General features: G+C 44.2%; 1 protein-coding gene across 5 annotated transcripts in view; it reads left to right on the forward strand.

Moving 5' to 3' along the window:
• The window catches only part of rrm1 (ribonucleotide reductase M1 polypeptide), a 40,605-nt gene extending 18,879 nt beyond the window's left edge, over positions 1 to 21,726 (forward strand). For all 5 annotated transcript variants that reach the window (XM_072262438.1, XM_072262437.1, XM_072262439.1 and 2 more), the window contains 9 exons: positions 1,081 to 1,160; positions 1,520 to 1,721; positions 4,940 to 5,089; positions 5,597 to 5,818; positions 10,316 to 10,392; positions 16,138 to 16,273; positions 17,305 to 17,400; positions 20,523 to 20,711; positions 21,107 to 21,726. In XM_072262438.1, the coding sequence (XP_072118539.1) occupies positions 1,081 to 1,160; positions 1,520 to 1,721; positions 4,940 to 5,089; positions 5,597 to 5,818; positions 10,316 to 10,392; positions 16,138 to 16,273; positions 17,305 to 17,400; positions 20,523 to 20,711; positions 21,107 to 21,286 (1,332 nt within the window). In that variant the 3' untranslated portion in view covers positions 21,287 to 21,726. The remainder of the gene's footprint in view (positions 1 to 1,080; positions 1,161 to 1,519; positions 1,722 to 4,939; positions 5,090 to 5,596; positions 5,819 to 10,315; positions 10,393 to 16,137; positions 16,274 to 17,304; positions 17,401 to 20,522; positions 20,712 to 21,106) is intronic.
• The last annotated feature ends 4,200 nt before the right edge of the window (positions 21,727 to 25,926 follow it).

Below are 25,926 nucleotides of genomic sequence, written 5' to 3' on the forward strand. Positions count from 1 at the left end.
TCCTGAATTGAGTAACACGATGGTTGTTGGTACTGATTTACATAAGATAAGGTGAGCTACAAAGTGACTCCTTAAGCACCTCTTTGATTTGACTCGGCTTAATGCTTTGCAATTGATCAAGCACTTTTCTGTTGACAAGAGCAAGGAGGTACAGGAGCATGAAGTCACACGCTCAACATTTTATGACCAGCTTCTTCCCCTCTGCCAAAAGATTGGAATAGACAATGAGCCCGTGGGCACTACCTCACTTTTTCTTCTTTTTGCACTGCTTATTAATTTTATATATATCTTATTGTAATTTATAGTTTTTATTATGTATTGCAAAACAATGAATTTCACCCTGCCAGTAGAGGCCCTCTGACCCATGATATTGTGTCAATATTATAAATACTCTTAAGATCAATCCAACCCTTCACTTATACATAGCCCTCCATTTTTATGTCATCCTTGTGCTTACCTAATGTATCTGCCTCTGCCACCAGCCTCTGTGTACCTCTGACATTCCCCTTGTACTTTTAATTACCTTAAAATTATGCACTCTCATATTAACATGTCATTTAGTAGTTCATTGATTTTTATCATTAAGGCACTGGGGCAAATTCCCCTTCTGTTCCAATAGTACCTGGATTTGTCAAACCCAGGAAAGGAAGTAAGAGTTTAACACTTGGAGGGGCCACACCAGCAGTGCAAACCTCCCAGTCGTAACACGTGCAAAATGCTGGAGGAACTCTGCAGATCGGGCAGCGTCTATGGAGAGGAATATAGAGCCAGCAATCTGGTCCGAGGTCCTTCATCAGAACACGATTGAATGTTACATTCTGGGCAATAGTCCAAATTTCAAGTGCTGCTTAAACTCAAGCATTTGTGTCTGGTGAGGTTGCTTCCCACAGCGCTGCTGCAGTTGCCTCTTAATATTAAACTGATCTGTGCTGGTATAGCATTTTGACAGAATCCCAGTGGGTTAAATGCCTTGTACAAGTAGGTTGAAGTCTTTGGTTAATGATTCAAACTGCTTGATTGAAGTGGGGATTTCTGAGGTGAAGTTTTTGCTTGTTTGCTCATTGTTCCCTGATTTTGCAGGACTGGTCCTTAATGTGTCCCCATGACTGCCCTGGCTTGGATGAAGTTTGGGGAGAGGAGTTCGAGGCTCTGTACGAAAGGTAAGGAAGCCCTTCCTGCCACAAATCATAATGTGATAAAGATTAGGCAACCATTGTGACATTCTTTGAAGGATAAACAGTGGTGGGGTTAAAGGTTTTTTACTGTGTATTCTGATAAAGATACATTTCTGATGGACTCAGGTGGTCACTGTTAGTCATTCCTGTTTGTTTGCCTGACACAACTTTGACACTGGCTGAAGTTGTTAAGTCAAGCTGGATGGGAGGTACATCTCAGCAATGAGCTGCTGTTTTTCAGCCATCCCTTTAATTATGGTATCTTCTGTCTCCACATCTCTTTACTTACCACCACACTCTGACCAAACTGCTTCACCTACAGTCCTCTTGGCTCTTCCCCACAGATATGAGAAAGAGGGCCGTGCACGCAAGGTGGTGAAGGCACAGCAGCTGTGGTATGCTATCATTGAGTCTCAGACGGAGACGGGAACTCCTTACATGTTGTACAAAGATGCCTGTAACAGGAAGAGTAACCAGCAGAACCTGGGCACCATCAAATGCAGCAACTTGTGTACTGAGATTGTGGAATACACCAGTTTGAATGAGGTGAGCCCAATGCAAGATTGGAGTTAATCTGTGAGCATCTACCAGTGCTGCCCCTTTCTGGAAGTGTCCTCCTTGCCCTCTCCCCTGTCAGTGCCGTGCTGTCCTCACCCCCCACCCCCCGCCCCAGTCAGTGCTACACTTATTTCCTGCCTCCGTGGGGCCAGCTACAGCCTCGGTACGTTTAGTGAGCACAGACTGCTAACTGGTGTTGATTGAACACAGAACAATATAAGAGATTGGTACCTCCTACCTTTGAACAGTGTTTATTGACTTCATTTCGGTGTTCAATACAATCATTCCTCAAAGATGGTGGGTAAATATCCATACTGGGTCTCAACACCTCCCTCTGTAACTGGATCTTGAACTTCTTGCCAGAGATATCTCCAGCTCTCAAGCTGAGCAATGGCACACCCAGGGCTGCATGCATGGCCTGCTGCTGTTCACACTGCTGATGCATGACTGTACTGCCAGATCCAACTTTGTTTTCGGTTGAGACAATAGTGATTGAGCTCTTCAGCAACAGTGATGAGTGCATGCAGAGAGGAGGTAAAGCAGCTTGTGCACTGCTGTGAACACAACTTGAGTGTCTCATGGGCAGGACTAGAGATATTTGTGGACTTCAGGAAAGTGCTGCTTGACCACTCCTGGCTACATATCAATAGCTCCTCTGTGGAAAGAGTCATGAGCACCAATTTTCTTGGTGTACACATCACAGATGATCTCAATTGGTCCCTAACACCATCTCTTCAGTGAAGAAAGGCACTACGCCTACATGTCCTGAGGAGATTAATGTGAATGAGGTTCCCTGCCCCCATTCTAACCACATTTGACTGAAGCACCATTGAATATCCTTACCATCTGTATCACCATATGTATTGAGTCGAGAGACCCTGGAACAGATTGAGGCCTGCTGAGGTCTCTCCCCCACCCCCATTCCAGGACATATACCAGAGCGCAGCGTTCAAAGTCTTCAGCATCGTCAAAGACCTCTCCGATCAGTCCTACAATCTGTTTGACCTCGGGCAGAGGGTACCACACTATAGGACTGTTAGGCAGGGTAACAGCTTCCTCCCCCAGGCTGAGAGACTTCTGAACACCCTGCTGCCACCCAGTACACATTATTTATGACAGCTCCAGAAATAGTAATGCTATTGTATATTTAACTATATGTTGTATACACACTTTGTCAACTTGTATGTCTATAAAATATTTGTATCTGTTGATATTATTGTTAATATTTGTAACAATGTACTACTTTTCACCTTGCTCCCTGAGGAATGTTCATTTTATGGTACACATGTATACAGTTGAATGACAATAAACTTGAACTCAACACAGGTAAAGAGGCCCAGGCTCGAGCTCTGCCAACCATGATGCTGAATTAAGCTAAGTTTACTGGTGTATCACCCATACCTCTCTTCCTTGCATATCAATATATGCCTTCTAAAAGCTTTTTAAGTGTCATTAATTTGTTTGCTTCCACCACTTACCCTAGCAGTATTCATCACACTCATCTTAAAGGATTCAAAGGCTCATTTATTATCAAAGTATACAACTCTTGAGATTCTTCTTCTCCAGATAGTCACGAAACCAAGAAAAATAGCAATGTGATCATCAACCCCCAAAGCCCCCTCCCCAGCACAAAACACCACAAGAATATGGGCTTCCAAATCCCCCTACCACCACACAAAAAAAAAAAATCTGTGAAAATACAGAATATTTTTAAACCTATAAGGCTGGGGAAAATATCCATTGTCCAAATCCGTATCCAATATGCAGAAAGCCCTGGTTACATTTTCTAGTCAGAGCAGCAGGTCACACAGTCTCTCTCCTCTGGCAGCAGAGTGATCCTGACAGTGATAAGCAGCTGTTTATCACTGGCACTTAGCTTCTGCATTCTCCTCAATGTTTCAATCTCCCTTGTTGCTTTAATCAATGAACAATGGAAGCTTTAGTTGGCGAAATGGAGTCAAACATCAGTTCGCTTCCTGTCTCACAGATTCCTCGCCTCAAGGCTCACTGCCACCTGGAATCCTTTTAGAGACAGCAAAACGCTGGATCACCCAAACGATCTCCAAACTGCAAATCAGTTCTGAAACACATTCAATACAAATAACAGATGTAAAAGACGTAAAAGAAGTGAAATAAATAATTTTATCTATCCAGAAGACGTTGACCGTAGGAGTGTTATAAGCAGATACTATCCTGACCACTATTAAACTTCCCCCTCCCCCTTCTCTCCTTAAAGCTCCTCTGGTATTTGATATGTTGTCATGGGAAAATGACAAACTACTCTTACAAACCTGCATCAGATTCCTCTCAGCTTTGACAAGAGAAAACAATGCAAGTTTTTCATGTTCAAGTTCACATTTAGTTGTCACTCAACCATGTAGATGAACACAACTAAATAAAACTGCTATCCTCTGGGGTCAAAGTGCAAAGAAGTACATGGTGTCCACATACAGCACACTGCAGAGATATATAGAAAAAAGTTAATATAGCCCAGGTCCCTGAGTGGCATGGCCTGTGCATGGGATGTTGCCCTAGAGCCACGTCTCCATAAGAACAAGATGCAGCTGTCCTTCTTTCACAAGCTAGTGCTGTCACAGACTCGCACAACCCAGCTTGTCCTCCTGCCTCTTGTATCTAACAACTCTCCAGAGCCACCTCGTCCTTCCTTTAATAGAGGTGACCAAAATTGCAGTCAAGGAGGAAGATGAAAAGTGACTTGATTGAGGTATACAAGATGGTGTGGATAGTGGGCAGTTAGGGACTTCTTCCCAGGGTGCAAATAACTAATACAAGGGGTCATAACCAGATATTCAGAGGAAAGTATTGAGGGAGATGTCAGAGGCAGGTTTTCTACACCATGGGTGAGTGGACAGGACTACCTGGGGTGATGGTAGAGGCAGATACATGAATATTTAAGAAGCTTTTGAATAGGCACATGGGTGATAGAAAAATGGAAGTTTTTGTCAGAGGGAAGGGTTAGATTGATCTTTCAGCAGGTTCAAAGTTTGATACAACTTCATGTGATGAAGAACCTATACTGTGCTGAAATGTTCTATGTTCTAACACTCCAAAATGAGCTAACCAGTGTTTATCCCAGCAAAAGCACTGGTTAGGTTGTACTTGGAGCAGCTCATTGTGGGCTTCTCATTTATCTGTTGGTGATTCCCAAAGTTGATGTAGCTTCCTGGTTTGCTTATTACTGGCAGGTGGCAGTTTGCAACTTGGCTTCCGTTGCATTGAACATGTACGTTACCGCTGATCGCACCTACGACTTCAATAAGCTGGCTGATGTCACCCGGGTGGCTGTTAGAAACCTGAATAAGATCATTGAAGTGAACTATTATCCAGTTCCTGAGGTAGGTGCGGAGAGATGTCTGCTGGAGCTTCTGACTTGATCATGTAAATGTGGAGGCAGGTTAGTCTTTGTTCCAAATGATTTGAGTTGGAATGTTTCCTTGTAAAGGTGTTGCTGTATTTGTACATATGTATATGAATGCATGCACCTTTATCAGTTATACTGCATGTTAGCAGTCCCAACGAGCCTGTGCTGCCCAGTGACATCTATGTATTCACACCATTATTAGTTACTCAGCATGCTAACAGACGCAGTGACCTCTATGTAATCAATTACCAACCCGTATGTCTTTGGGATCTGGGAGGAAACCCACGTGGTTACGGGGAAAATGAGCAAACTCCTTAGTGGTGGAATTGAACCCAGGTCACTGGTGCTGTGATTGTATTACGATAACTGACAGTAACACGCAGGCCCTCTGATATAGGCAAGTGAATTAACTGAAGAAGCAATTGCAGTTGTTGCTCTGTGTGACTAGGCTGCCCTTTAAATAGCGTATTTTCTCTTGCAGGCAGAGCTCTCTAATAAGACACACAGGCCGATTGGAGTTGGAGTTCAGGGGCTAGCAGATGCCTTCATCCTGATGCGATATCCCTTTGAAAGCGAAGAAGCTCAGCAGCTCAACTTTGAGATCTTTGAGACCATTTACTATGCAGCCCTGGATGCCAGCTGTGAATTGGCTAAGGAGCTGGGTCCTTATGGCAGTTACGAGGGGTGTCCTGTCAGCAAGGGGGTGAGTATTTTTTATTCTGGGAGCATTACCATTTCTCTATTCCATCAGGCTGCTCTTCTCACTGCTTAAATTACCCATGTTACCTCTGGCCTTCATTCGTATCCATGTGGATTTCTGACATAGACTTGTAACACAGAAATGGGTTCCTTGGTTAACTCACCCACACCAACTAAGATGTCAAACTAAACTGTTTCCATTTGCCCATGATTAACCTCTACATCATGGACCTGTCCAAATCACTTAAACATGATTGATATCTACCTCTACCACTTCTGTATATACCCATTGCTTTCTGTGTGTCCTTCAGGTCTTATTCAAATCTTCCCCCTCACTTTAAACCTGTCAGCTCTAGTTTGAAGTGGTCCTATCCTGAGAAAAAGACTGGCCATGCACTTTATCTCTGTCTCTCAAGCCTCCAAAAAATCCTCCTTTGCTCTGGTAAAACAGTCCCAGCACTGCCAGTCCTGATGACACACCCCTGTGAATCTTCTGCTGGTAACAGATTGTAAGTCTATGGTTTTAAATTTATAGATTTAATCTCAATAGACAATAGGTGTAGGAGTAGGCCATTCGGCCCTTTGAGCCAGCACCGCCATTCATTGTGATCATGGCTGATCATCCACAATCTGTATCCAGTTCCTGCCTTATCCCCATAACCTTTGATTCTGCTATCTTTAAGAGCTCTATCCATCTCTTCTTGAAAGCATCCAGAGACTTGGCCTCCACTGCCTTGTGGGGCAGAGCATTCCATATATCCACCACTCTCTGGACGAAAAAGTTTTCCTCAACTCTGTTCTAAATGGCCTACCCCTAATTCTTAAATTGTGGCCTCTGGTTCTGGACTCCCCCAACATCGGGAACATGCTTCCTGCCTCCAGCGTGTCCAATCCCTTAATAGTCTTGTATGTTTCAATCAGACCCCCTCTCAGCCTTCTAAATTCCAGAGTATACAAGCCCAGTCGCTCCGATTTTTCAACATATGACAGTCCTGCCATCCCGGGAATTAACCTTGTGAACCTACGCTGCACTCCCTCAATAGCAAGAATGTCCTTCCTCAAATTTGGAGACCAAAACTGCACACAATACTCCAGGTGTGGTCTCACCAGGGCCCTGTACAGCTGCAGAAGGACCTCTTTGCTCTTATACTCAATTCCCCTTGATATGAAGGCCAGCATGCCATTAGCTTTCTTCACTGCCTGCTGTACCTGCATGCTTGCTTTCAGTGACTGATGTACAAGAACACCTAGATCTCGTTGTACTTCCTCTTTTCCTAACTTGACTCCATTTAGATAATAATCTGCCTTCCTGTTCTTACCACCAAAGTGGATAACCTCACATTTATCCACATTAAACTGCATCTGCCCACTCACCCAACCTGTCCAAGTCATCCTGCAATCTCATAACATCCTCCTCAAATTTCACACTGCCACCCAGCTTTGTGTCATCTGCAAATTTGCTAATGTTACTTTTAATCCCTTCATCTAAAACATTAATTTATATTGTAAACAGCTGCGGTCCCAGCACTGAACCCTGCGGTACCCCACTGGTCACCGCATGCCATTCCGGAAGGGACCCGTTAATCACTACTCCTTGTTTCCTGTCAGCCAGCCAATTTTCACTCCATGTCAGTACTCTGCCCTCAATACCATCTGCCCTAATTTTGCCCACTAATCTCCTATGTGGGACTTTATCAAAGGCTTTCTGAAAGTCCAGGTACACTACATCCACTGACTCTCCCTTGTCCATTTTCATAGTTACATCCTCAAAAAATTCCAGAAGATTAGTCAAGCACAATTTCCCCTTCGTAAATCCATGCTGACTCGGACCTCTCCTGTTACTGCTATCCAGATGTGTCGTAATTTCATCTTTTATAATTGACTCCAGCATCTTTCCCACCACTGACATCAGGCTAACCGGTCTATAATTCCCTGTTTTCTCTCTTCCTCCCTTCTTGGAGAGAGGGACAACATTAGCCACCCTCCAATCCACAGGAACTGATCCTGAATCTATAGAACATTGGAAAATGATTATCAGTGCGTCCACGATTTCTAAAGCCACCTCCTTAAGTACCCTGGGATGCAGATCATCAGGTCCCGGGGACTTATCAGCCTTCAGTCCCAACAGCCTATCCAACGCCATTTCCTGCCTAATATAAATTTCCTTCAATTCATCCATTACCCTAGGTCTTTTGGCCACTATTACATCTGGGAGATTGTTTGTGCCTTCCCCAGTGAAGACAGATCCAAAGTACCTGTTCAACTCGTCTGCCATTTCCTTGTTCCCCATAATAAATTCACCCGTTTCTGTCTTCAAGGGCCCAATTTTGGTCTGAACTATTTTTTCCTTTTCACATACCTAAGGAAGCTTTTACTATCCTCCTTTATATTCTTGGCTAGTTTATCTTTGTACCTCGTTTTTTCTCCTTCCTTTTGAAGTTGAAGTTGTTTGACATCAGTTACCCATGGACGTGTGACAAGCTACCTTGAACATTGCAGGCTCTTGTTTGGTCCCACCATGACATTTGAGGCATATGAACACTTAGTGGCAATAGGCTGGTATGTCAGGCTTTTGATGGGTTCCACCAAGGATATTTGAGATGTATGAACACTGTAGTGTCAGCAGGCTGGTACATTTGCATTGGTTTACTTTTTGATTAGGATTTGTTTGGAAATCTTTTAACTGTATCCTGATCATGTACATACAGCTCTCCTAACAGGCCCTTTGGCCCAACTTGTCTATACAAAAATGCCAGTCCCATTAATCACTAAACCTTTCCAACTTGTGTAGCTGGCTAGCTGTCTTTTAGAAGTTGATATTGTACCTGTGTCTAACACTTCCTCTGGTAGTTCATTCCATATACATACCATCTGTTTTTTATATAAAAATGCTGACTCAAGTTCAACTTAAATATTTCCCTTTCTACTTAAACTTATGTCCTCCGGTTCTCTATTCCCTTCATGATCTTGTACATCTCTAAGATAAGATCATCTCTCCGTCTGCTCTTTTCCAAGGAATAAAGTTCTCATTTACTCACTCCCCCCCTAAAACTCAGTGTCTTGACTTCTGGCACCAGGCTTAAATCTTGTGCACTTTTTCCGGTTTAATGTAATTTCTTTCCTATAGCTAGGTGACCAAAATGGTGCATAATACTCCCAAGTTCAGCCTCACCAACATCTTGTACAACTACAACATAATGTCCCAACTTCTAAACTCCTTGCCCTAACTGCTGAAGGTCTGCATACCAAAAGCGCCCTTTTCTACCCTGTGTCCCTACAGGGACCTGTGCCTCTGATCTCCAAGATCCTTCTGTCCTTACAGTTCACTGAAAGTCTTACCTTGATTTGATTTGACAAAATGCAACAAGTGAGGTTGCACTCGGCTAGTTCTGTAACTCGTGGTGGGTACACCTGCACCTCATCTGGCTAACACAAACCTCACTCACTAATTACTTTTAAGGAGTGGGGACATCATTAGGGTTATGCTGCAAGTTTCCTCGGATTTGAGATTGTATTACTGTCCCTTCGTTACCAAGTTGAAATCCTGCAATTCCTATTCAGTTAACACTGAGAAACTCCAGCAGTGTAGAGAGGGGTGGGCATTGTCAGCACAAAGTAAAATGATAGAAGTTATACATGACCCTTTTCTCTTTGGAGTGAGGGAGGCTGAGAGGTCACTTGAGGTGTATAAAATGATTAAAGTTAGTGAAATGAGTCAGTTGCATCAAATCAAATCTGAGGATTGTGCTGGGCAGCCCACGAGTGTCGCCATGCTTCTGGTGCCAACATTGCATGCCCACAACTCAATAATCCTAACTGTACGTCTTTGGAATGTGGGTGGAAACCGGAGCATCTGGAAGAAACCCATGGAAACAAGGAAAACGTACGAAGTCCTTGGACAGCGGTGGGAACTGAACCCCAGAGCAGTGATTGCTGGCAATGTCATAGCATGTCAGGTCGGTTTTTAAGAGTAGCAAGTGAATGAAATGGCGATGCCAATGCTGGTAGAGGCAGAAACATTAGGGACATTTAAGAAACTTGTATAGGCACATGGATGATTGAGAAATGGAGGGTTCTGTGGGAGGGAAGGATTAGATAGATTAAGAAGTCGGCACAATGTGGGCTGAAGAACAGTACAGCACAATACAGGCTCTGTTCTGTCACCGTTTCTATAGTCTGTCTTGATGCTGTCAGTGAAGTATTAATTGACTACCAATAATGTTGGGTACAGCTGTATGTATCTGTTGCCTTTGAATCTGAGTGATATGTGGATTCAGGTAAGAGATAATAAGTATTTGGAATCTGTATCGAATCCCTTTGGTGTTGGAAATGGAAGAGCATTTTTACACTGAACCTACTCTATGGCTTACTTTAGTGCTGCATTTGTTTGAATGTTTGTAGTCTTGTTTTGAGCCCAGTTCAGCTCTGGCAATCAGAAATCTGGGGCACCCCTCTGTACCAGCAAATATTAACTGTCATGTGCTGACTGCTTCACTTGCAGATCCTGCAGTATGACATGTGGAACGTCACACCCACTGATCGATGGGATTGGAAGGGGCTAAAGGAGAGGATTGCAAAGTAAGCATTTACAAAATCGCTTCGAAGAGTTAGTCAGCTAGGCCGTGTCTAAAGTTCTGACTTCCTTTGACTAGATTTGGGGGGGAAAGGGAAAGAGTGAGATGTCTGATTAGATATCTGTTAATTACTGAAAGAAACTGATACTGGTTAGTAAATCACAAACACAAGAAAATCTGTGGATGCTGGAAATCCAAAGCATCACAGGAGTGTTGAGTTCCTCCAGCACTTTGTGTTCTCTTGGTATCTGGTTATTCACACCTGTCCCTGTTAGGGGAAAGCTTGGGAAGTTGTTAGAAGCAGAGTTTTCTTGGGACAGTTGCAACAGAGAAGTGAAGGATGTGGGTCTGGGTAACTGAATAAATAAAGGGATTAAAGCTGAGCTTTATTTGCTACATGTACATACATTGAAACATAGTGAAATACATTGTGTCAGTGACCAAAGCAGTCTAAGCATATGATAGAGGCAGCCTGTATGTGTTGCCATGCTTCCAGTGCCAACCTAGCAGGCCCACATCTTATGAACTCTAACCCATAAGACCATAAGATATAGCAGAATTGGGTCATTCAGCCCATTATCCCGTTGCTATTCCTTCATGGCTAGTTTATTATCCTAACCCCATTCTCCTGCCTTCTCCCTGTAACCTTGGCCTTTACTAATTAAGAACCAATCAACCTTCCTCATGTTCCATTGTTTAAAAAGGGTTCTAAGAGTAAACCTAGCAATTATCGGCCTGTGAGTTTGATATCAGTGGTGGGTAAATTGATGAAAAGTATTCTTAGAGATGGTATATATAATTATCTGGATAGGCAGGGTCTGATTAAGAACAGTCAACATGGATTTGTGCGTGGAAGGTCATGTTTGACAAATCTTATTGAATTTTTTGAAAAGATTACTAGGAAAGTTGACGAGGGTAAAGCGGTGGATGTTGTCTATATGGACTTCAGTAAGTCCTTTGACAAGGTTCCACACGGAAGGTTGGCTAGGAAGGTTCAATCGTTAGGTATTAATATTGAAGTAGTAAAACGGATTCAGCAGTGGCTGGATGGGAGACGCCAGAGAGTAGTGGTGGATAACTGTTTGTCAGATTGGAGGCCGGTGACTAGTGGTGTGCCTCAGGGATCTGTACTGGGTCCAATGTTGTTTGTCATATACATTAATGATCTAGATGATGGGGTGGTAAATTGGATGAGTACGTATGCAGATGATACTAAGATAGGTGGCGTTGTAGATAATGAAGTAGGTTTTCAAAGCTTGCAGAGAGATTTAGGTCAGTTAGAAGAGTGGGCTGAAAGATGGCAGATGAAGTTTAATGCTGAAAAATGTGAGGTGCTACATATTGGTAGGACTAATCAAAATAGGACACGCATGGTAAATGGTAGGGCATTGAAGAATGCAGTAGAACAGAGGGATCTAGGAATAATGGTGCATAGTTCCCTGAAGGTGGAATCTCATGTGGATAGGGTGGTGAAGAAAGCTTTTAGTATGCTGGCCTTTATAAATCATGAGCGTTGAGTATAGGAGTTGGGATGTAATGTTAAGATTGTACAAGGCATTGGTAAGGCCAAATTTGGAGTATCGTGTACAGTTCTAGTCACCGAATTATAGGAAAGATGTCAACAAAATAGAGTACAGAGAAGATTTACTAGAATGTTACCTGGGTTTCATCACCTAAGTTACAGAGAAAGGTTGAACAAGTTGGGTCTTTATTCTTTTGAATGTAGAAGGTTGACGGGGGACTTGATAGAGGTATTTAAAATTATGAGGGGGATAGATAGAGTTGACGTGGATAGGCTTTTTCCATTGAGAGTGGGGGAGATTCAAACAAGAGGACATGAGTTGAGAGTTAAAGGGCAAAAGTTTGGGGGTAAACAGTGCCTTTACTTCCTGAGAAAACTAAAGAAATTTGGCCTGGCCCCTAAAACCCTCACTAATTTTTATAGATGCACCGTAGAAAGCATTCTTCTAGGGTGCATCACAACCTGGTATGGAAGTTGTCCTGTCCAAGATCGAAAGAAGCTGCAGAAGATCGTGAACACGGCGCAGCACATCACACAAACCAATCTTCCGTCCTTGGACTCACTTTACATCGCACACTGTCGGAGCAGTGCTGCCAGGATAATCAAGGACACGACCCACCCAGTCAACACACTTTTTGTCCCTCTTCCCCCCGGGAGAAGGCTCGGGAGCTTGAAGACTCGTACGGCCAGATTTGGGAACAGCTTCTTTCTAAATGTGATAAGTCTGCTGAACGGATCCTGACCCGGATCTGGGCCACACCCTCCAAATATCCGGACCTGCCTCTCGGTTTTTTTTTTTTTTGCACTACCTTACTTTCCATTTTTCTATTTTCTATTTATGATTTATAATTTAAAATTTTAATATTTACTAATTTTTACTATTATAATATTTAATATTTGTAATCCAGGGAGTAGGAAGTGCAGAATCAAATATCGCTGTGATGATTGTACATTCTAGTATCAATTGTTTGGCAACAAAGTATAAAGTAACATGAGGGGGAACTTCTTCACTCGGAGAGTGGTGGCTGTGTGGAACGAGCTTCCAGCAGAAGTGGTTGAGGCAGGTTCGATGTTGTCATTTAAAGTTAAATTGGATAGCTATATGGACAGGAAAGGGATGGGGGGGTTATGGGCTGAGTGCAGGTTGCTGGGACTAGGTGAGAGTAAGCGTTTGGCATGGACCAGAAGGGCTGAGAAGGCCTGTTTCCGTGCTGTAGTTGTTATATGGTTATAACCTCTACTTTAAATGTACCCAGTGTCATGGTCTCCACAGCCGCCTGTGGGAATGAATTCCACAGGTTCACTGCCTTCTGACTAAAGTTCCTCCTCATCTCCATTCTAAATGGACGTCCTCCTCTCTATTCTGAAGCTGTGCTTTCTGATCCGAGACTCTCCCACTATAGGAAACATCCTCTACACATCAACTCTATCGAGGCTTTTAAACATTTTGATAGGCTTCAAGGAGATCCTCCCTAATTCTTCTAATTTCCTGCAAGTACAGGCCCAGAGCCATCAAACGTTCCTCTGAGCTGTGTGACTTTGGAATGTGGGAGGAAACTGGAGCACCCGGAGGGAACCCACACAGCCAAAGTGTTCTGTACACAGTGGCAGGAATTGAACCCCACTCACAGACACTGCTACTGTGCCATCCCCCATTTTTTTAAAAAAAAATTATTCATTTCTTGATTGTTACAGACTGAGGACATAGTTATGAAGCAGCCACATCTCTGGGTCTGAAGTTGCATGTTGGGCTGACCTGGTAAATAGAGGCAGGTTATCATAACTGAAGAATGTAAATGATTCCATATCTTTAATGGGTAATCCTTTTCATCATTACTAAGATCATGGGTTTTCAAGATTAAATTTGTTTTCATGGAGGAGTGTATTGCACTGCCTTTTAAAGATTAGCGCTGATCTTTTGTCTTGAAGTCAATTTTTTTTGCATTGTCCCTTATCTAAAAATTAAATCGTCTGGAAACTGAACCTCAGCCCTCCCGGATGGAGGATTCCAACGATCCACCAGACTCTCTGTGAGAAGTATCTTCCCATCTTAGTCTTGAATGGCTGAGATTACAACCTGTATTGGAGTTGCACATGCCCATTGGCCCATCCATGCTGCCTGTTAGAATCCCATTGATCCACATTGGGTTGTAACTTCGTGTCTCAGTGACTCAATACTTAGATGTTCTACACACCCTGGCCAGTGAAGTAACACCCTGTGTCTACCTGTGAAGGTTCTTAGAAAGAAAATTTTAGACTTCAATGATCAGATCCTAGCCATTTCCTGGTGGCCAGCCATTGCAATTCCTGTCCAACATGTCGGTCCATGGCCACCTTGGCCACGATGTGACCACTCTCAGGTTGGAGGAGCAACACCTTGTATTCTGCTTGGGTCACCTCCAACCTGATGACATGAATTTTGATTACTGCAGCTTTCACTAATTTTTTTTTTTCTCCCTCTCCCTTCCCTCTTCTTCGCTTCCCCACTCTGGTCTCATCTCTTCTCACCTGCCTATCACCTCTCTGGTGCCCTTTCTCCCATCAGGTCCCTTCTCCAGGCCTTCGCTTTTTCCCACTTATCCCCCACCCAGCTGGCTCCATTTATCACCTTCTAACTTGTTCCCCTCCTCACTCCTTCATATTCTGGCTACCTCCCTTTCCTTTCCAGTCCTGATGAAGGGTCTCAGTCTGAAACATTTCCATAGATGCTGCGTTTCGCCAGCATAAGACCATAAGACATAAGAGCAGAATTAGGCCATTCAGCTGATCAACTCTGCTGTGCAGTTTCATCGTGGCTGATTTATTATCCCATTCAACCTCACTCTCCTGCTTTCTCCCCATAATCGGTGAGTACAAGCCTAGAGTCCTCAAGCACTCCCTGTATATTCGCCTATACAGTCTTGGGGTCATTCTTATGAACCTCCTTTTCTGAGATAAGAGGCCCAAAACCATTTTCAATACTCCAATTGTGGTCTGACCAGTGCCTTATAAAGCCTCAACATTATATTCTTGCTTTTATATTCTAATCTTCTCAAAATTATTGCTAATATGGCATTTTCCTTCCTCACCACCGACTCAACCTGCAAGTTGATCTTTAGCATTTTGTGTGTTGCTTTGAATTCTAGACATGATCTGTTTAACTTCTTCTCAGCAACAAACCCACCATCCCAAGGTTCAATCTAGTAGACCCTTGCGATAGATAGATATACTTTATTAATCCTGAGGGAAATTTGGTTTTGTTACAGCCGCACCAAACAAGAATAGAGCATAAGTATAGCAATACAAAAAACCCCAACAATCAAACACCAAAATACAAACTATGCCAGATGGAAAATAAGTCCAGGACCAGTCTATTGGCTCAGGGTGTCTGACCCTCCACGGGAGGAGCTGCACGTTTGATGGCTACAGGCAGGAACGACCTCCTGTGCCGCCAAGTGTTGTATCACGGTGGAATGTGGCTGAAGTCCAACAGTAAAAAGTTCAATATCCAGTCTGCAAACACATTCCTCGATTGTAATATACCCCGGATTGCACCATCCGTTGTTAGCCAGAACAGTAAGCACCGAACTCCTTTATGTTTACCGCTCTCAGTGCACTTCCAGTCAGCCGGAACGGTATTACCCACCGAACTCCTCTTCTCCAAAAGTCTCTGTTGTCTCGACCCGGTCCTCTTTCCTCGGCTTTGTGATCCCCCTCTGTGTTTTCCTCCGGATTTCAGCAGGCATGTCCACCACTCTGTTCACTAAGCTGGCCGGTCTTTGCTGGTCTGTGAAATACACAATGCGACCTTGCTTCTGTCCCGTGTGTCGGGATGTAACCATTTCCAGCGCTAAAGAAAACCCAAATAAAACTCTCTCTACCAGCATGTTAGAGAGAGTGCAGCTTCGACGTGTTACCGTGAGAAAAAAAATACAAAAAATAACGTAAATTAAAAAGTAAGAAGAAGAAAGTAAGAATAGATGGGAACGGCTGTACCAGGCTGCATACACGACCGGCGCATGCGCACTAAACATCATACACTGCACATGTTACAAACATCAGTGATGGATGAGGTGGGTGTGAGGATTGTTGTAGTTCCATATTAACCCTCTCCTTCCCCCACCCCCGTACAGTTGGAGGATTAGGTTGGCTTGTTTTTATTGCAGTTCATGTCTTTTTAAAAAAACTTGCTGAGAGTTCTTCATATGATGAGAGCTCCTCACCTGTTATACACTCCATTCCTACCAGGTACGGTGTTAGAAACAGCCTTCTCATTGCCCCAATGCCAACTGCATCTACAGCTCAGATTCTGGGTAACAATGAATCAATGGAACCATACACCAGCAACATCTACACACGGCGAGTGCTCTCCGGGGAGTTCCAGGTTAGTCTCCTTTCATCAGTTGGTGAAAGTACTGGCAAAATGTTTAAGGGGAACCTGAGGGAGGATTTCATGTGGGGTGCTGAGTGTGCAATGAGCTGTCAGCGGAAGTGGTGGATGTGGGTTGGGGCTCAACATTTGAGAAATTTAGAGACATATCGTGCTATGGTCTGGGTACAGGTTAATGGGATTAGGCAGATTAATGGTTCAGCACAGACTCGATGTGCTGAAGGGCCTGTTACTGTACTGACTATCACTGAATGATGGAGGGAGGGGCGGAATCTCACTGAAACATCAAATATTGAAGGGTCTTGATAGTGGATGCGAGAGGATGTTTTCAACTTGGAGCCTTTTGGATATGATTTTTGAGTTAAGTGCAAACTGGCTGTTATCCTAAGATGTCATTCCCTTGTAACTTGGGTCACCTGTAACGTGCAATGTAAAAGGGTAATTGTGTGCATTCATTCAGTGATGTAGAAATCCCAGTCCCTGAAATAAATATTCATTTCTTGGTTGTCGCAGACCAAAGTAGCTTGGAGTCAGGCATATCTATGGGTCTGAAGTCGCATGTTGGGCTCACCTGGTAGAGAGCAAGTAGGTTGTCCTCCCTGAAGAATCTAAATGACTCTAGAGTGATTGAAGGAAAGTATATGAGGGATGTCAGGTAAGGTTTTTAAGAGTGGCGGGTGTGTGGAATGTGCTGCCAGGGGTGGTAGCAGAGGCAGATACATTAGGGACATTCAAACTCTTGGGCACGTGGATGATAGAAAAATGGAGAGCTGTGTAGAAGAGGGTTATATTGTTCTTGGAGTAGGTTAAAAGGTCAGCACATGTGCCAAAAGACCTGTGCTGTAGCATTCTATGGGTCTGTAGGTTTTTTGGATTATCCAGTTGTTTCATTATTAAGGTTATGGTTTTATTTCCTGTGTTAAATATGATAGGATTTAAACTAGTATCTCATTAATGGTCCATTACTGGGGCTATCAGTCTTGTAACTTAGCCTCTAGTCAGCTTGTGACACTGTTATTCTACAGATTGTGAACCCGCACTTGCTTAAAGACTTGACAGAGCGCGGGCTGTGGAATGAGGATATGAAGAACCAGATCATTGCTCAGAATGGATCAATCCAGGTAGGCAGTGTGCCCCGGTGCCTGCAGCACTTACTGTCTGCTCATAGTTGCTAAAAACAAGTTAAGAGCAGGGATTGGTCCCTTAAGCTGTCCAGCACTAAGTTCAAAGCTGATCTGTATGCTCAGCCCTATCTACTCCTGCTCTTTCTTACCATGAGTAACGTGGCTCTGCAGCTATTTGAAACCTCCGCTTGTGCTGCTTTGAGGAAGAGCTTCGCAATGAAAATCTTCAACTTAACCTGTCTTAAATAGACAACACTGAGTCCCAAAGCATTAACTGTTCATTTCCTTGGACGTCTGACCTGCTGAGATACTCTGGCTTTTTGTGTTGCTCCAGTTCCAGCTTCTGCAGTCTTCTGTCAACCCTTTATTTTCAAACACTGCGAACTCCTAATCGCTCCTATCCAAGGGTTTACTTTGTTTCTGTATCCAAAGTAGAGTTTAATGTCAGATGCACAAGTAATGTATGCACAGATGCAATGAAAAGCTTACTTGAAACGGCCTCACAGGCACATCAACAACATTCATAAGAAGAACACAAACTAACCAACTTGTGCACAATTTTCAAACCCATCATTGTTGTCCATCATCACCCAGGACATGCCCTTTTCTCATTGCAGCCATGAGGGAGTAGGTATAGGAGCCTGAAGAGAGACGCTCAACGTTTTAGAAATAGCTTCTTCCCCTCTGCCAGCAAATTTCTGAATGGTCCATTAACACTATCTCATTATTTTTGCTCTTTTTAAGTTATATTTATTGTAATTTTAATGTTTTGATTATTGCAATGTAGTGCTGCACAAACCCACAAATTTCACATTGCTGTGATAATAGGCCTGATTCTAAAAGAGCAGAATCAGAAACTTTAAATACATTGTGGTCATAGTTTTGCTGAACAGTAGAGATTAGGGTTCCCTTCAATTTGATGGTTGAAGAGAAATAGCTTTTCCTGAAACTGCTGATGTGAGACTTCAGGCTTCTGTATTTCCTGCCTGATGGTAATAGTGAGAAGATGGCAAGAGGTCCAGCTCTTCCTGGCTTTGCAATACATAAAATGCTAGAGGAACTTAGCATGTCAAGGTGGGGGGTGGAATAAACAGTGGACATTTCAGGCTGAGACCCTTCATCAGGTCTGTTTCCCTCCATATGTGCTGAGTTCCTCCAGCATTGTGTTGCTCAAGATTTCCAGCATCTGCAGAATCTTCTGTTCATATTGTCTATTATGGTGAAATGCTAAAGTTGGGCCACTGTTTGATTCACAGCACCACTGATAGAGCAGTAACTACTTGAACCTTGGCTCTTTTGCACAATTCTCAACACTGCAGGTCTGAAACATTTCAACAGGCTGGAGCTGTCCAAGTCCTTTGTAGCGGTTGGGTTTTATCATACTAGTCTGAAACTTTAATGTCTTCTACCCAAAAGCAAAATCCTACAAGTCCTTAAAAACGCAGACACGAGGAAACCTGCAGATGCTGGAATTTCAAGCAACACGCATCAAAGTTGCTGATGAACACAGCAGGCCAGACAGCATCACTAGGAAGAGATACAGTCGATGTTTCGGGCCAAGACCCTTCATCAGGACTAACTGAAAGAAGAGCTAGTAAGAGATTTGAAAGGGGGAGGGGGAGGTCCAAAAATCCTACAAGTCCTGATGGTTTGAAACAAACAAAATGCTGGGATTGTTCTGGGCAACATCTTTGGAGGCACAGACAATTAACTATTTGCTGAAAAAATGTATTAAAAAAAATAGCCTTGTCACATGTACATTGAAACATGCAGTGAAATGCGTTGTTTTGTGTTAATTACCAACACAGTGCGAGAATGTGGTGGGGCAGCTGTATGTGGGGCTGTGTTTCTGATGCCAACTTACTATCCCTAACCTGTATGTGATTGGGATGTGGGATGGAGCTGTAAATGTATTTGTCATTAACTTTGATTGTCACCGACTGCAGAGAGTTGTGGACACAGCCTAGCACATCAGACACCAGCTAGCCTCCCCTCCATCGATTCTGTCTACACTTCTCACTGCCTCACTAAAGCAGCCGGCGTAATCAAAGATGACACCACAGTAACATAGCCATAGCTGAACTGTTGCAGCTTGGGGTTCAATTCCAGTGTCCTCGATGAGAAATACCCATGTACACGTGGGTTTCCTCGGCGCTCTGGTTTCATCCCACAGTCCAGAGGTACCGATTAATTGGTCATTGGAAATTGTCCTGTAATTAGGCCATGGTTTGCTGAGCAGTCTGGCTTTTTGGGCGGGAAGGGCCTGTTCTGTGCAATATCTCTAAATAATGAAATAAAATCCCACTCACTCTGGACATTCTGTTGTCTTCCATCTCCTATTTGGCAGAAAATACAGAAGGCTGAAGGCACATACCACCAGGCTTAAGGACAGCTTCTACCCCAATGTTAAGACTTTAACCACCAGGGTCAAGGACAGTTTTTAGCCTGCTGTTATAAAAAATATTGAATGGTCCCTGGTGTGTTCAGGTGGACTCCTGACCTTGCACTCTATTGTCTAACTCCACTGCTCTTCCGTAACTTACCCTTTATTCTGCATTCTCTTGTACAACTTTGCATTGTAATGAAATAATTTGTATATATGGCATGCAAGACAGTATTGTGCTGTACCTCAGTACATGTAACAAGAATAAACCAACTTGTCTTAGAATCATAGTTGTGCAGCACAGAAATTGGCCCTCCAGCCCACCATATTCATGCCAACTTTTTCTCCCCAACCCATTTAAATGCCTGTCTAAATGATATTTAAAGGTAGTGTGTATATGCAATTCCACCTCTAGCAGTGTGATCCAAATATCACAGAGGGTAACAAATTAATTTCTATAATTTTCCCTGATGAAATGTCTTGGCCCAAAATGTTGACTCTTTCCCCTCCATAGATGCTGCCCGACATGAGTTCCTCCATTTTGTGTTACTCAGGATTTCTAATTCCACTGGATAACCCCTGATGGGAGGGATTCCCTGGAACCAAGTGGGTATGCTGTAAGAGTTTTAGAAAAGTAAATATGCTGATGGGTTGTTTCAGGAGAGATGATCTAACTTGATGTTTGTTGGTGTGATGCCCTTATTAAAGCTTCACAAATATTGTTTCTTTTTGGCAGAACATTGAAGCAATCCCGGCGGACCTGAAGTCTCTGTACAAGACTGTCTGGGAGATATCGCAGAAGGTCATAATCAAGATGGCTGCAGACCGTGGAGCCTTTATCGACCAGAGCCAATCACTTAACATCCACGTGGCCGAGCCGAACTATGGCAAGTTGACAAGCATGCACTTCTACGGCTGGAAGCAGGTGAGTGTTGACTAACTTAGGACTTTATTCCCTGGATCATCAGAAAATGACAGGAGATTTGACAGGTATACAAAATTGAGGGGCATAGAAAAGGTAAGTACAAGCAGGCTTTTGCACTGAAATTTGAGGCTAGAACTAGAAGTTAAGGATGAAAGAATTATTTAAGGGAAGCATCTTCACTCAGGGTGGTGCGAGTGTGGAACAAGCTGCTAGCGGAAGTGGTGAGTGCAGGTTCGATTGCAACATTTAAGAGAAATTTGCATGGATGCGCAGTGGTGTGGGAGTGTTGTGATGGGACTGCACAGACTAGATGGACCAAAGGTCCTGTTTCGTGGACTAACGGGAGTACTGAAACACTGATGTTGCTGTCCTGATTGCTCAACTTGCCTTTGCAGGGCCTGAAGACTGGGATGTATTATTTGAGGACTAGGCCCGCTGCCAATCCCATCCAGTTCACCCTGAACAAGGAGAAGCTGCGTGACAGTGCAGCAGCCAGTACGGAGAAGGAGAAGAACACAGCTGCCATGGTGTGCTCGCTGGAGAACAGGGCCGATTGTCTGATGTGTGGCTCCTAGACTGAGAGCCCTTGCCAGCATTCCCGGAGTCTGTTTCATACCGATGTAGGTGTAACACAGACTGGGAGACCCTGCTGTTCACTGGATTCACATCAGTAAACGTAACTTGGTAATACTTGATTCAACAAAACATACGGACCCACTTGTCCTCGTTCACCTTGCGTACTGGATGCCGTGCATCATGAGAGGTGCCTGATGCAGTTGGTGTGCATGTTTCCTTGCTGGAGCTGGGCTTGTAAGTGGGGTGGGAGGACACCACGTGTCTGCTGTTGGTATGGTTTTAGCTGCTGTGGTTCCAAACGTCCTTGGGGCCAGGCAGACTGCTGAAGCATTAAGTGAGTAGATGCTGTATTCCTGCTCCTTCCAGTGTATATTCTTTGTACAGGACTGTTAAGTATTTGATGCCATTGATCAACTACAATTAAACATTCCATACAGCAGCTTTGTCTTTCTCCTTTCCCTGAAGTTTGACTCTGTTATTTTACTTGTGTTAGAATGCTAGGTTTGAAACTTGCAGTGATCCAGTCAGTGTGGAGATGGGAGCATGGGGCAGCATTCTGTCTCTCTGATAGGATGATGATGGTTCCTTTCAGTCAGTTAGTGGGGTGGTACCCCACTCCTCCGAAAGGAACAGCATGTGCGTGAGTGGATTTTAGGTGAGTAGGGGGTTGCACAGGTCCAGACCCACCCTCTCGACATCCCCTCCCGGATCCAGCAGCATGGTGGGGTCCAAGACGGCTGGCGGAGGTTCTGTTGCAGTGAATGGCCAGACCAAGCTTCGGTGCAAGGGATGCCCTTTCTGTGCTTCACGGCACGTGTTTGCTAGATGGCCATTGACCCTACGAGAGGGTTCATCTGCCCTTTGACAGGTCTTGTTTCTCATCCTGCAGGGTGTCTAGCCACCCTCCTCACCAGGCAAGCCTGGTGGGGGAGCCGGTTTAGTCGCTGACCACCCGACCATGAGACAGGTTGTACTGGGTTACATGGTACCAGTAGCACTTAGATGAGTGACCTGACCAGATACGCTATCTACGGAGCATGGGGCAGCATACACCATCTACAGTGCCACCAATCTTTGTAACTGGTGCAGCACGTAGCGTACTGGTTAGTACAATACTTTACAGTGCTAACGATAGGTAGCCCATTGTTCAATTACTGTTGTATGTTCTTCCTGTGATCATGTCTTTCCTCTGGGTGCTCCAATTTCGTCCCACATTTCAATGCCACACGGGTTTAGAGCATTATATGTTGGCACCAGAAGCATGGCGACACTTGTGGCTGCCCTCAGTACATTCTCGGACTGTGGTCATTGACACAAATGGTGCATTTCACTGTACATTTCAATGAACATGTGTCTAACCCACCCATCCATGTTTTCACCCAAATCACTTGTATGGATTACAAACAAGAGGTCCCAGTTCGCATCCCTGTGGAACTCCACTAGTCATGGATGTCATCCAAAATAAATGATATATTGTCATGTACTGAGATAGTGGAAAAACATGCATACTGTTCATGCAGATTGATTCATTACAGCAGTGCACTGAGATAGTGTGAGGGAAACAATACATCAGTGCAGGATAGTTACAGCTACAGAGAACACTGCGTTGCTGATAGACAATAAGATGCAAGGTCATAATGAGAGAGATTGAGGTCGAGTGCACCTCAAAATCCCATTGACTTCCACCCTCCATTTCCCATGGGTCCAAACAGCCAAGTCACCATGGGTCACACGCATCTGAAATCACCTGGATGGTCCTCCCTTGAGGAACCTTGTTAAAATCCATGACAATACTTCCTTGAAAAATTCACGTTAAGACTTGCCCTGCACAAAGCTACGCTGACTTCCTAACTGGGTTGTGGTTTTTCAAAGGTTCTTGACCACTTTCCCTAAGAATTATTTCCAATAGCTTCCCTACCACTCATGTGAAACAGGTGGAAGTCATGAGGGCCGCTGAGCCCCTGGACACTGTGGTTAGAAATCTGCAAGTCCAGAAGCTTAGAAAGTCTATAAGATTTTCCTTACATTTTTTTGAAAATATATTTCCTGTAAATGCCTGCAAAGTAATCTATGTACTTAGATACAAAAATTTGCTTTGAACTTTTAATAGAACGCAGAACAGTATAGCATAGATGAGGGGCTTCTGCCCACCATGTGACAACCTTTTAACCTATTTCTGCCACCATCTTTCTGTGTATACACCTACTTTTCTGCTTTTGTATCTATTTATACACACACTAATATTAGAAACAATAATAGCTAGTCAACATTCCTGCTAGACCTAGCCTATAACTAGAAAGATCACAGTTCTTGGTTGAGGTCCCAGCAATTTCATATTCCCCCTCTCAGTAATTGGTATCCCATCAGGCCCTGGGGACAACTAATCTGAGAGACCCCATATGAATTCCTTTATCTTGATACTCTAATATTAGCAACTGCCACATTGATCTCGTGCCATTTATCATCTACCAACAATTCCCAGGTCAGATGTCCATACAGGCAGGAGTCATGAGGGCTGCTGACCCCCTCAAACCCCAGACAATGTGGTTAGAAGAACCCAATCTGGAAGTCAAGACTGAAAGGTCAAACCTGTGATCAGTGACTCCTGGGGTCAATACCCACAGATAGGTGAAGGTTGAGACCCCTGGGTCAGCTTGTCTGGAGATCAGAGGCCTGATGTCTAAGTCTGGACAAGGGTCTGGAGATTGGAGGTCTGATGTCTGCAATTGAAACTCCGGGACCAAGGGCTGGAGCTCATATGCAGCTTGTAAGAAGGTGGCCTAATAAGTGTGGGAAAGGGGATTGTTTTGCCGGTGTTTCTTTGTTGTTATTCTGCCAAGAACATGGTGGGCATACTATGTTTGTGCTGGAATGTGTGTCAACACTTCAAGGCTGCCCCAGGACATCCTTGAGTATGTTGGTTGTTAACACAAAATGATTCATTTCACTGTTTCTAACTGAGGTGAACTCTTGTCGGTCAGTTGACCATGCATATTGTGTCCTAGCTGTCTAGATGTGAAAGCCTGGGCAGTACAATATGGAGAGCAAACTGTAGCAAGCTCTCCTTCTCCACACACAGTAGAGACCAATACAGTCTGGTACCAGCAATGTCACAGGAGTTGCCAGTCAACATTGAACTCGACTTCTAGGACCGCCCTAGGGACTTCCGCTTGGGATTTTTCCCTCAATGTTTATTTCCGAAGCCTTCTCCATGAAGGCAGTGGAGGTTTGAGATCAGAATTTTCTTTCTAGATGAGCTGCCAACCATGGCTAGCAAGCCCATCTGCCGAAAGTGACTGGTTCTAGGTGCATGTGATTAATAGATATATCTCAATCTGTCTTTGGTGAATTGTAACAATGTACTCATTTAGGACCTTGCCTATAACCTCCAAGCACCTATCCCTCATTTGCCCTTGAGTGGTCCTACCCTCATCCCAGTTATCTGCTTGTCTTGACATGTCTATGGAATGCCTTGATGGCTTTGTAGCCAAGTTTGTGAATGATACAGGGATAGATGAAGGGGCAGAGAAAGTGTTGAAGCAGGGAGTCTTTGGCTCAGAAGTCTTCGGCGAGGAGGCTGAGGGAAGAGACTATGCCATGGTTGGAGAGGGTGAAAAGTAGTGAAGAGATGATCGCTAGGCTGATTCAGTGTGCTGCGTGCATGATGTGGGAGGTCAGGGACACTGATGGTGCCTCTGGATCCTACACCTGCGGAAAATGTGTCCAGATTCAGCTTCTGAGGGACCGTGTTGCAGCACTGGAGAGGCAACTGGATGACGTTATGTTCATTCGGGAGAACAAGAGTTTTCTGGACAGGACCTACAGTGAGGTCGTTACACCTAGGATACAGGAAGAGAGTAGGAGGACGACGATGAGCAAGGAAAGGATGCTTGAAGTACAGGAGACCCCGGGAGATGTGCCTCTCGTAAACAGGTTCTCCCTCTTGGAAGCTGTCGGGACAGAAGATAGTGCCAGTCTGAGAGGCGGACGGGTCTGCGAGTCAACAATTGGCGCTGAAGCAAAGCCGAGGAGACAGACGTCAGCAGAGCCGTGGTAGTAGGGGTACAGAAAGTGGTTCCTGCAGCAACAGGTGTGTTTTAAGGATGGTGTGTTGCCTCCCCGGTGCCCGAATCCAGAATGTCATGGACCGAGTGCAGGGAATCCTCAAGAGTGAAGGTGAACATCCGGAAGTGGTGGTGCATGCCGGCACAAATGACGTGGGGAAGAAGAGGAAAGACATTCTACAGCGCGATTTCAGAGAACTCGGAAGAAGGCTGAAAAGCAGAACTTCTACGGTGGTTATCTCCGGTTTGCTTCCAGTTCCCCGTGCTGGAGTGGTCAAGAACAGGGAGATAATGGATCTGAATGTGTGGCTGAGGAACTGGTGCAGGAAGCAAGGATTTACATTCTTGGACCACTGGGATATGTTTCGGGGTAAGGATGAATTGTACAAAAGGGACGGGTTGCACCTTAATAAGCGGGGCACCAGCATTCTGGCAGGCAGGTTTGCCTCTGAAACACGGGTGTGTTTAAACTAAGTAGTGGGGGGGAAGGGGACGAACTGGAAATATAAGGATGGAGATAAAGGGAAAGTGAGAATAAGAAAAGTTCAGAATGACAGCAGAATCAACAGAGCAGA

The sequence above is a fragment of the Mobula birostris genome, chromosome 7 (genome assembly GCF_030028105.1).
Source record: "Mobula birostris isolate sMobBir1 chromosome 7, sMobBir1.hap1, whole genome shotgun sequence".
Lineage (NCBI taxonomy): Eukaryota > Metazoa > Chordata > Chondrichthyes > Myliobatiformes > Myliobatidae > Mobula > Mobula birostris.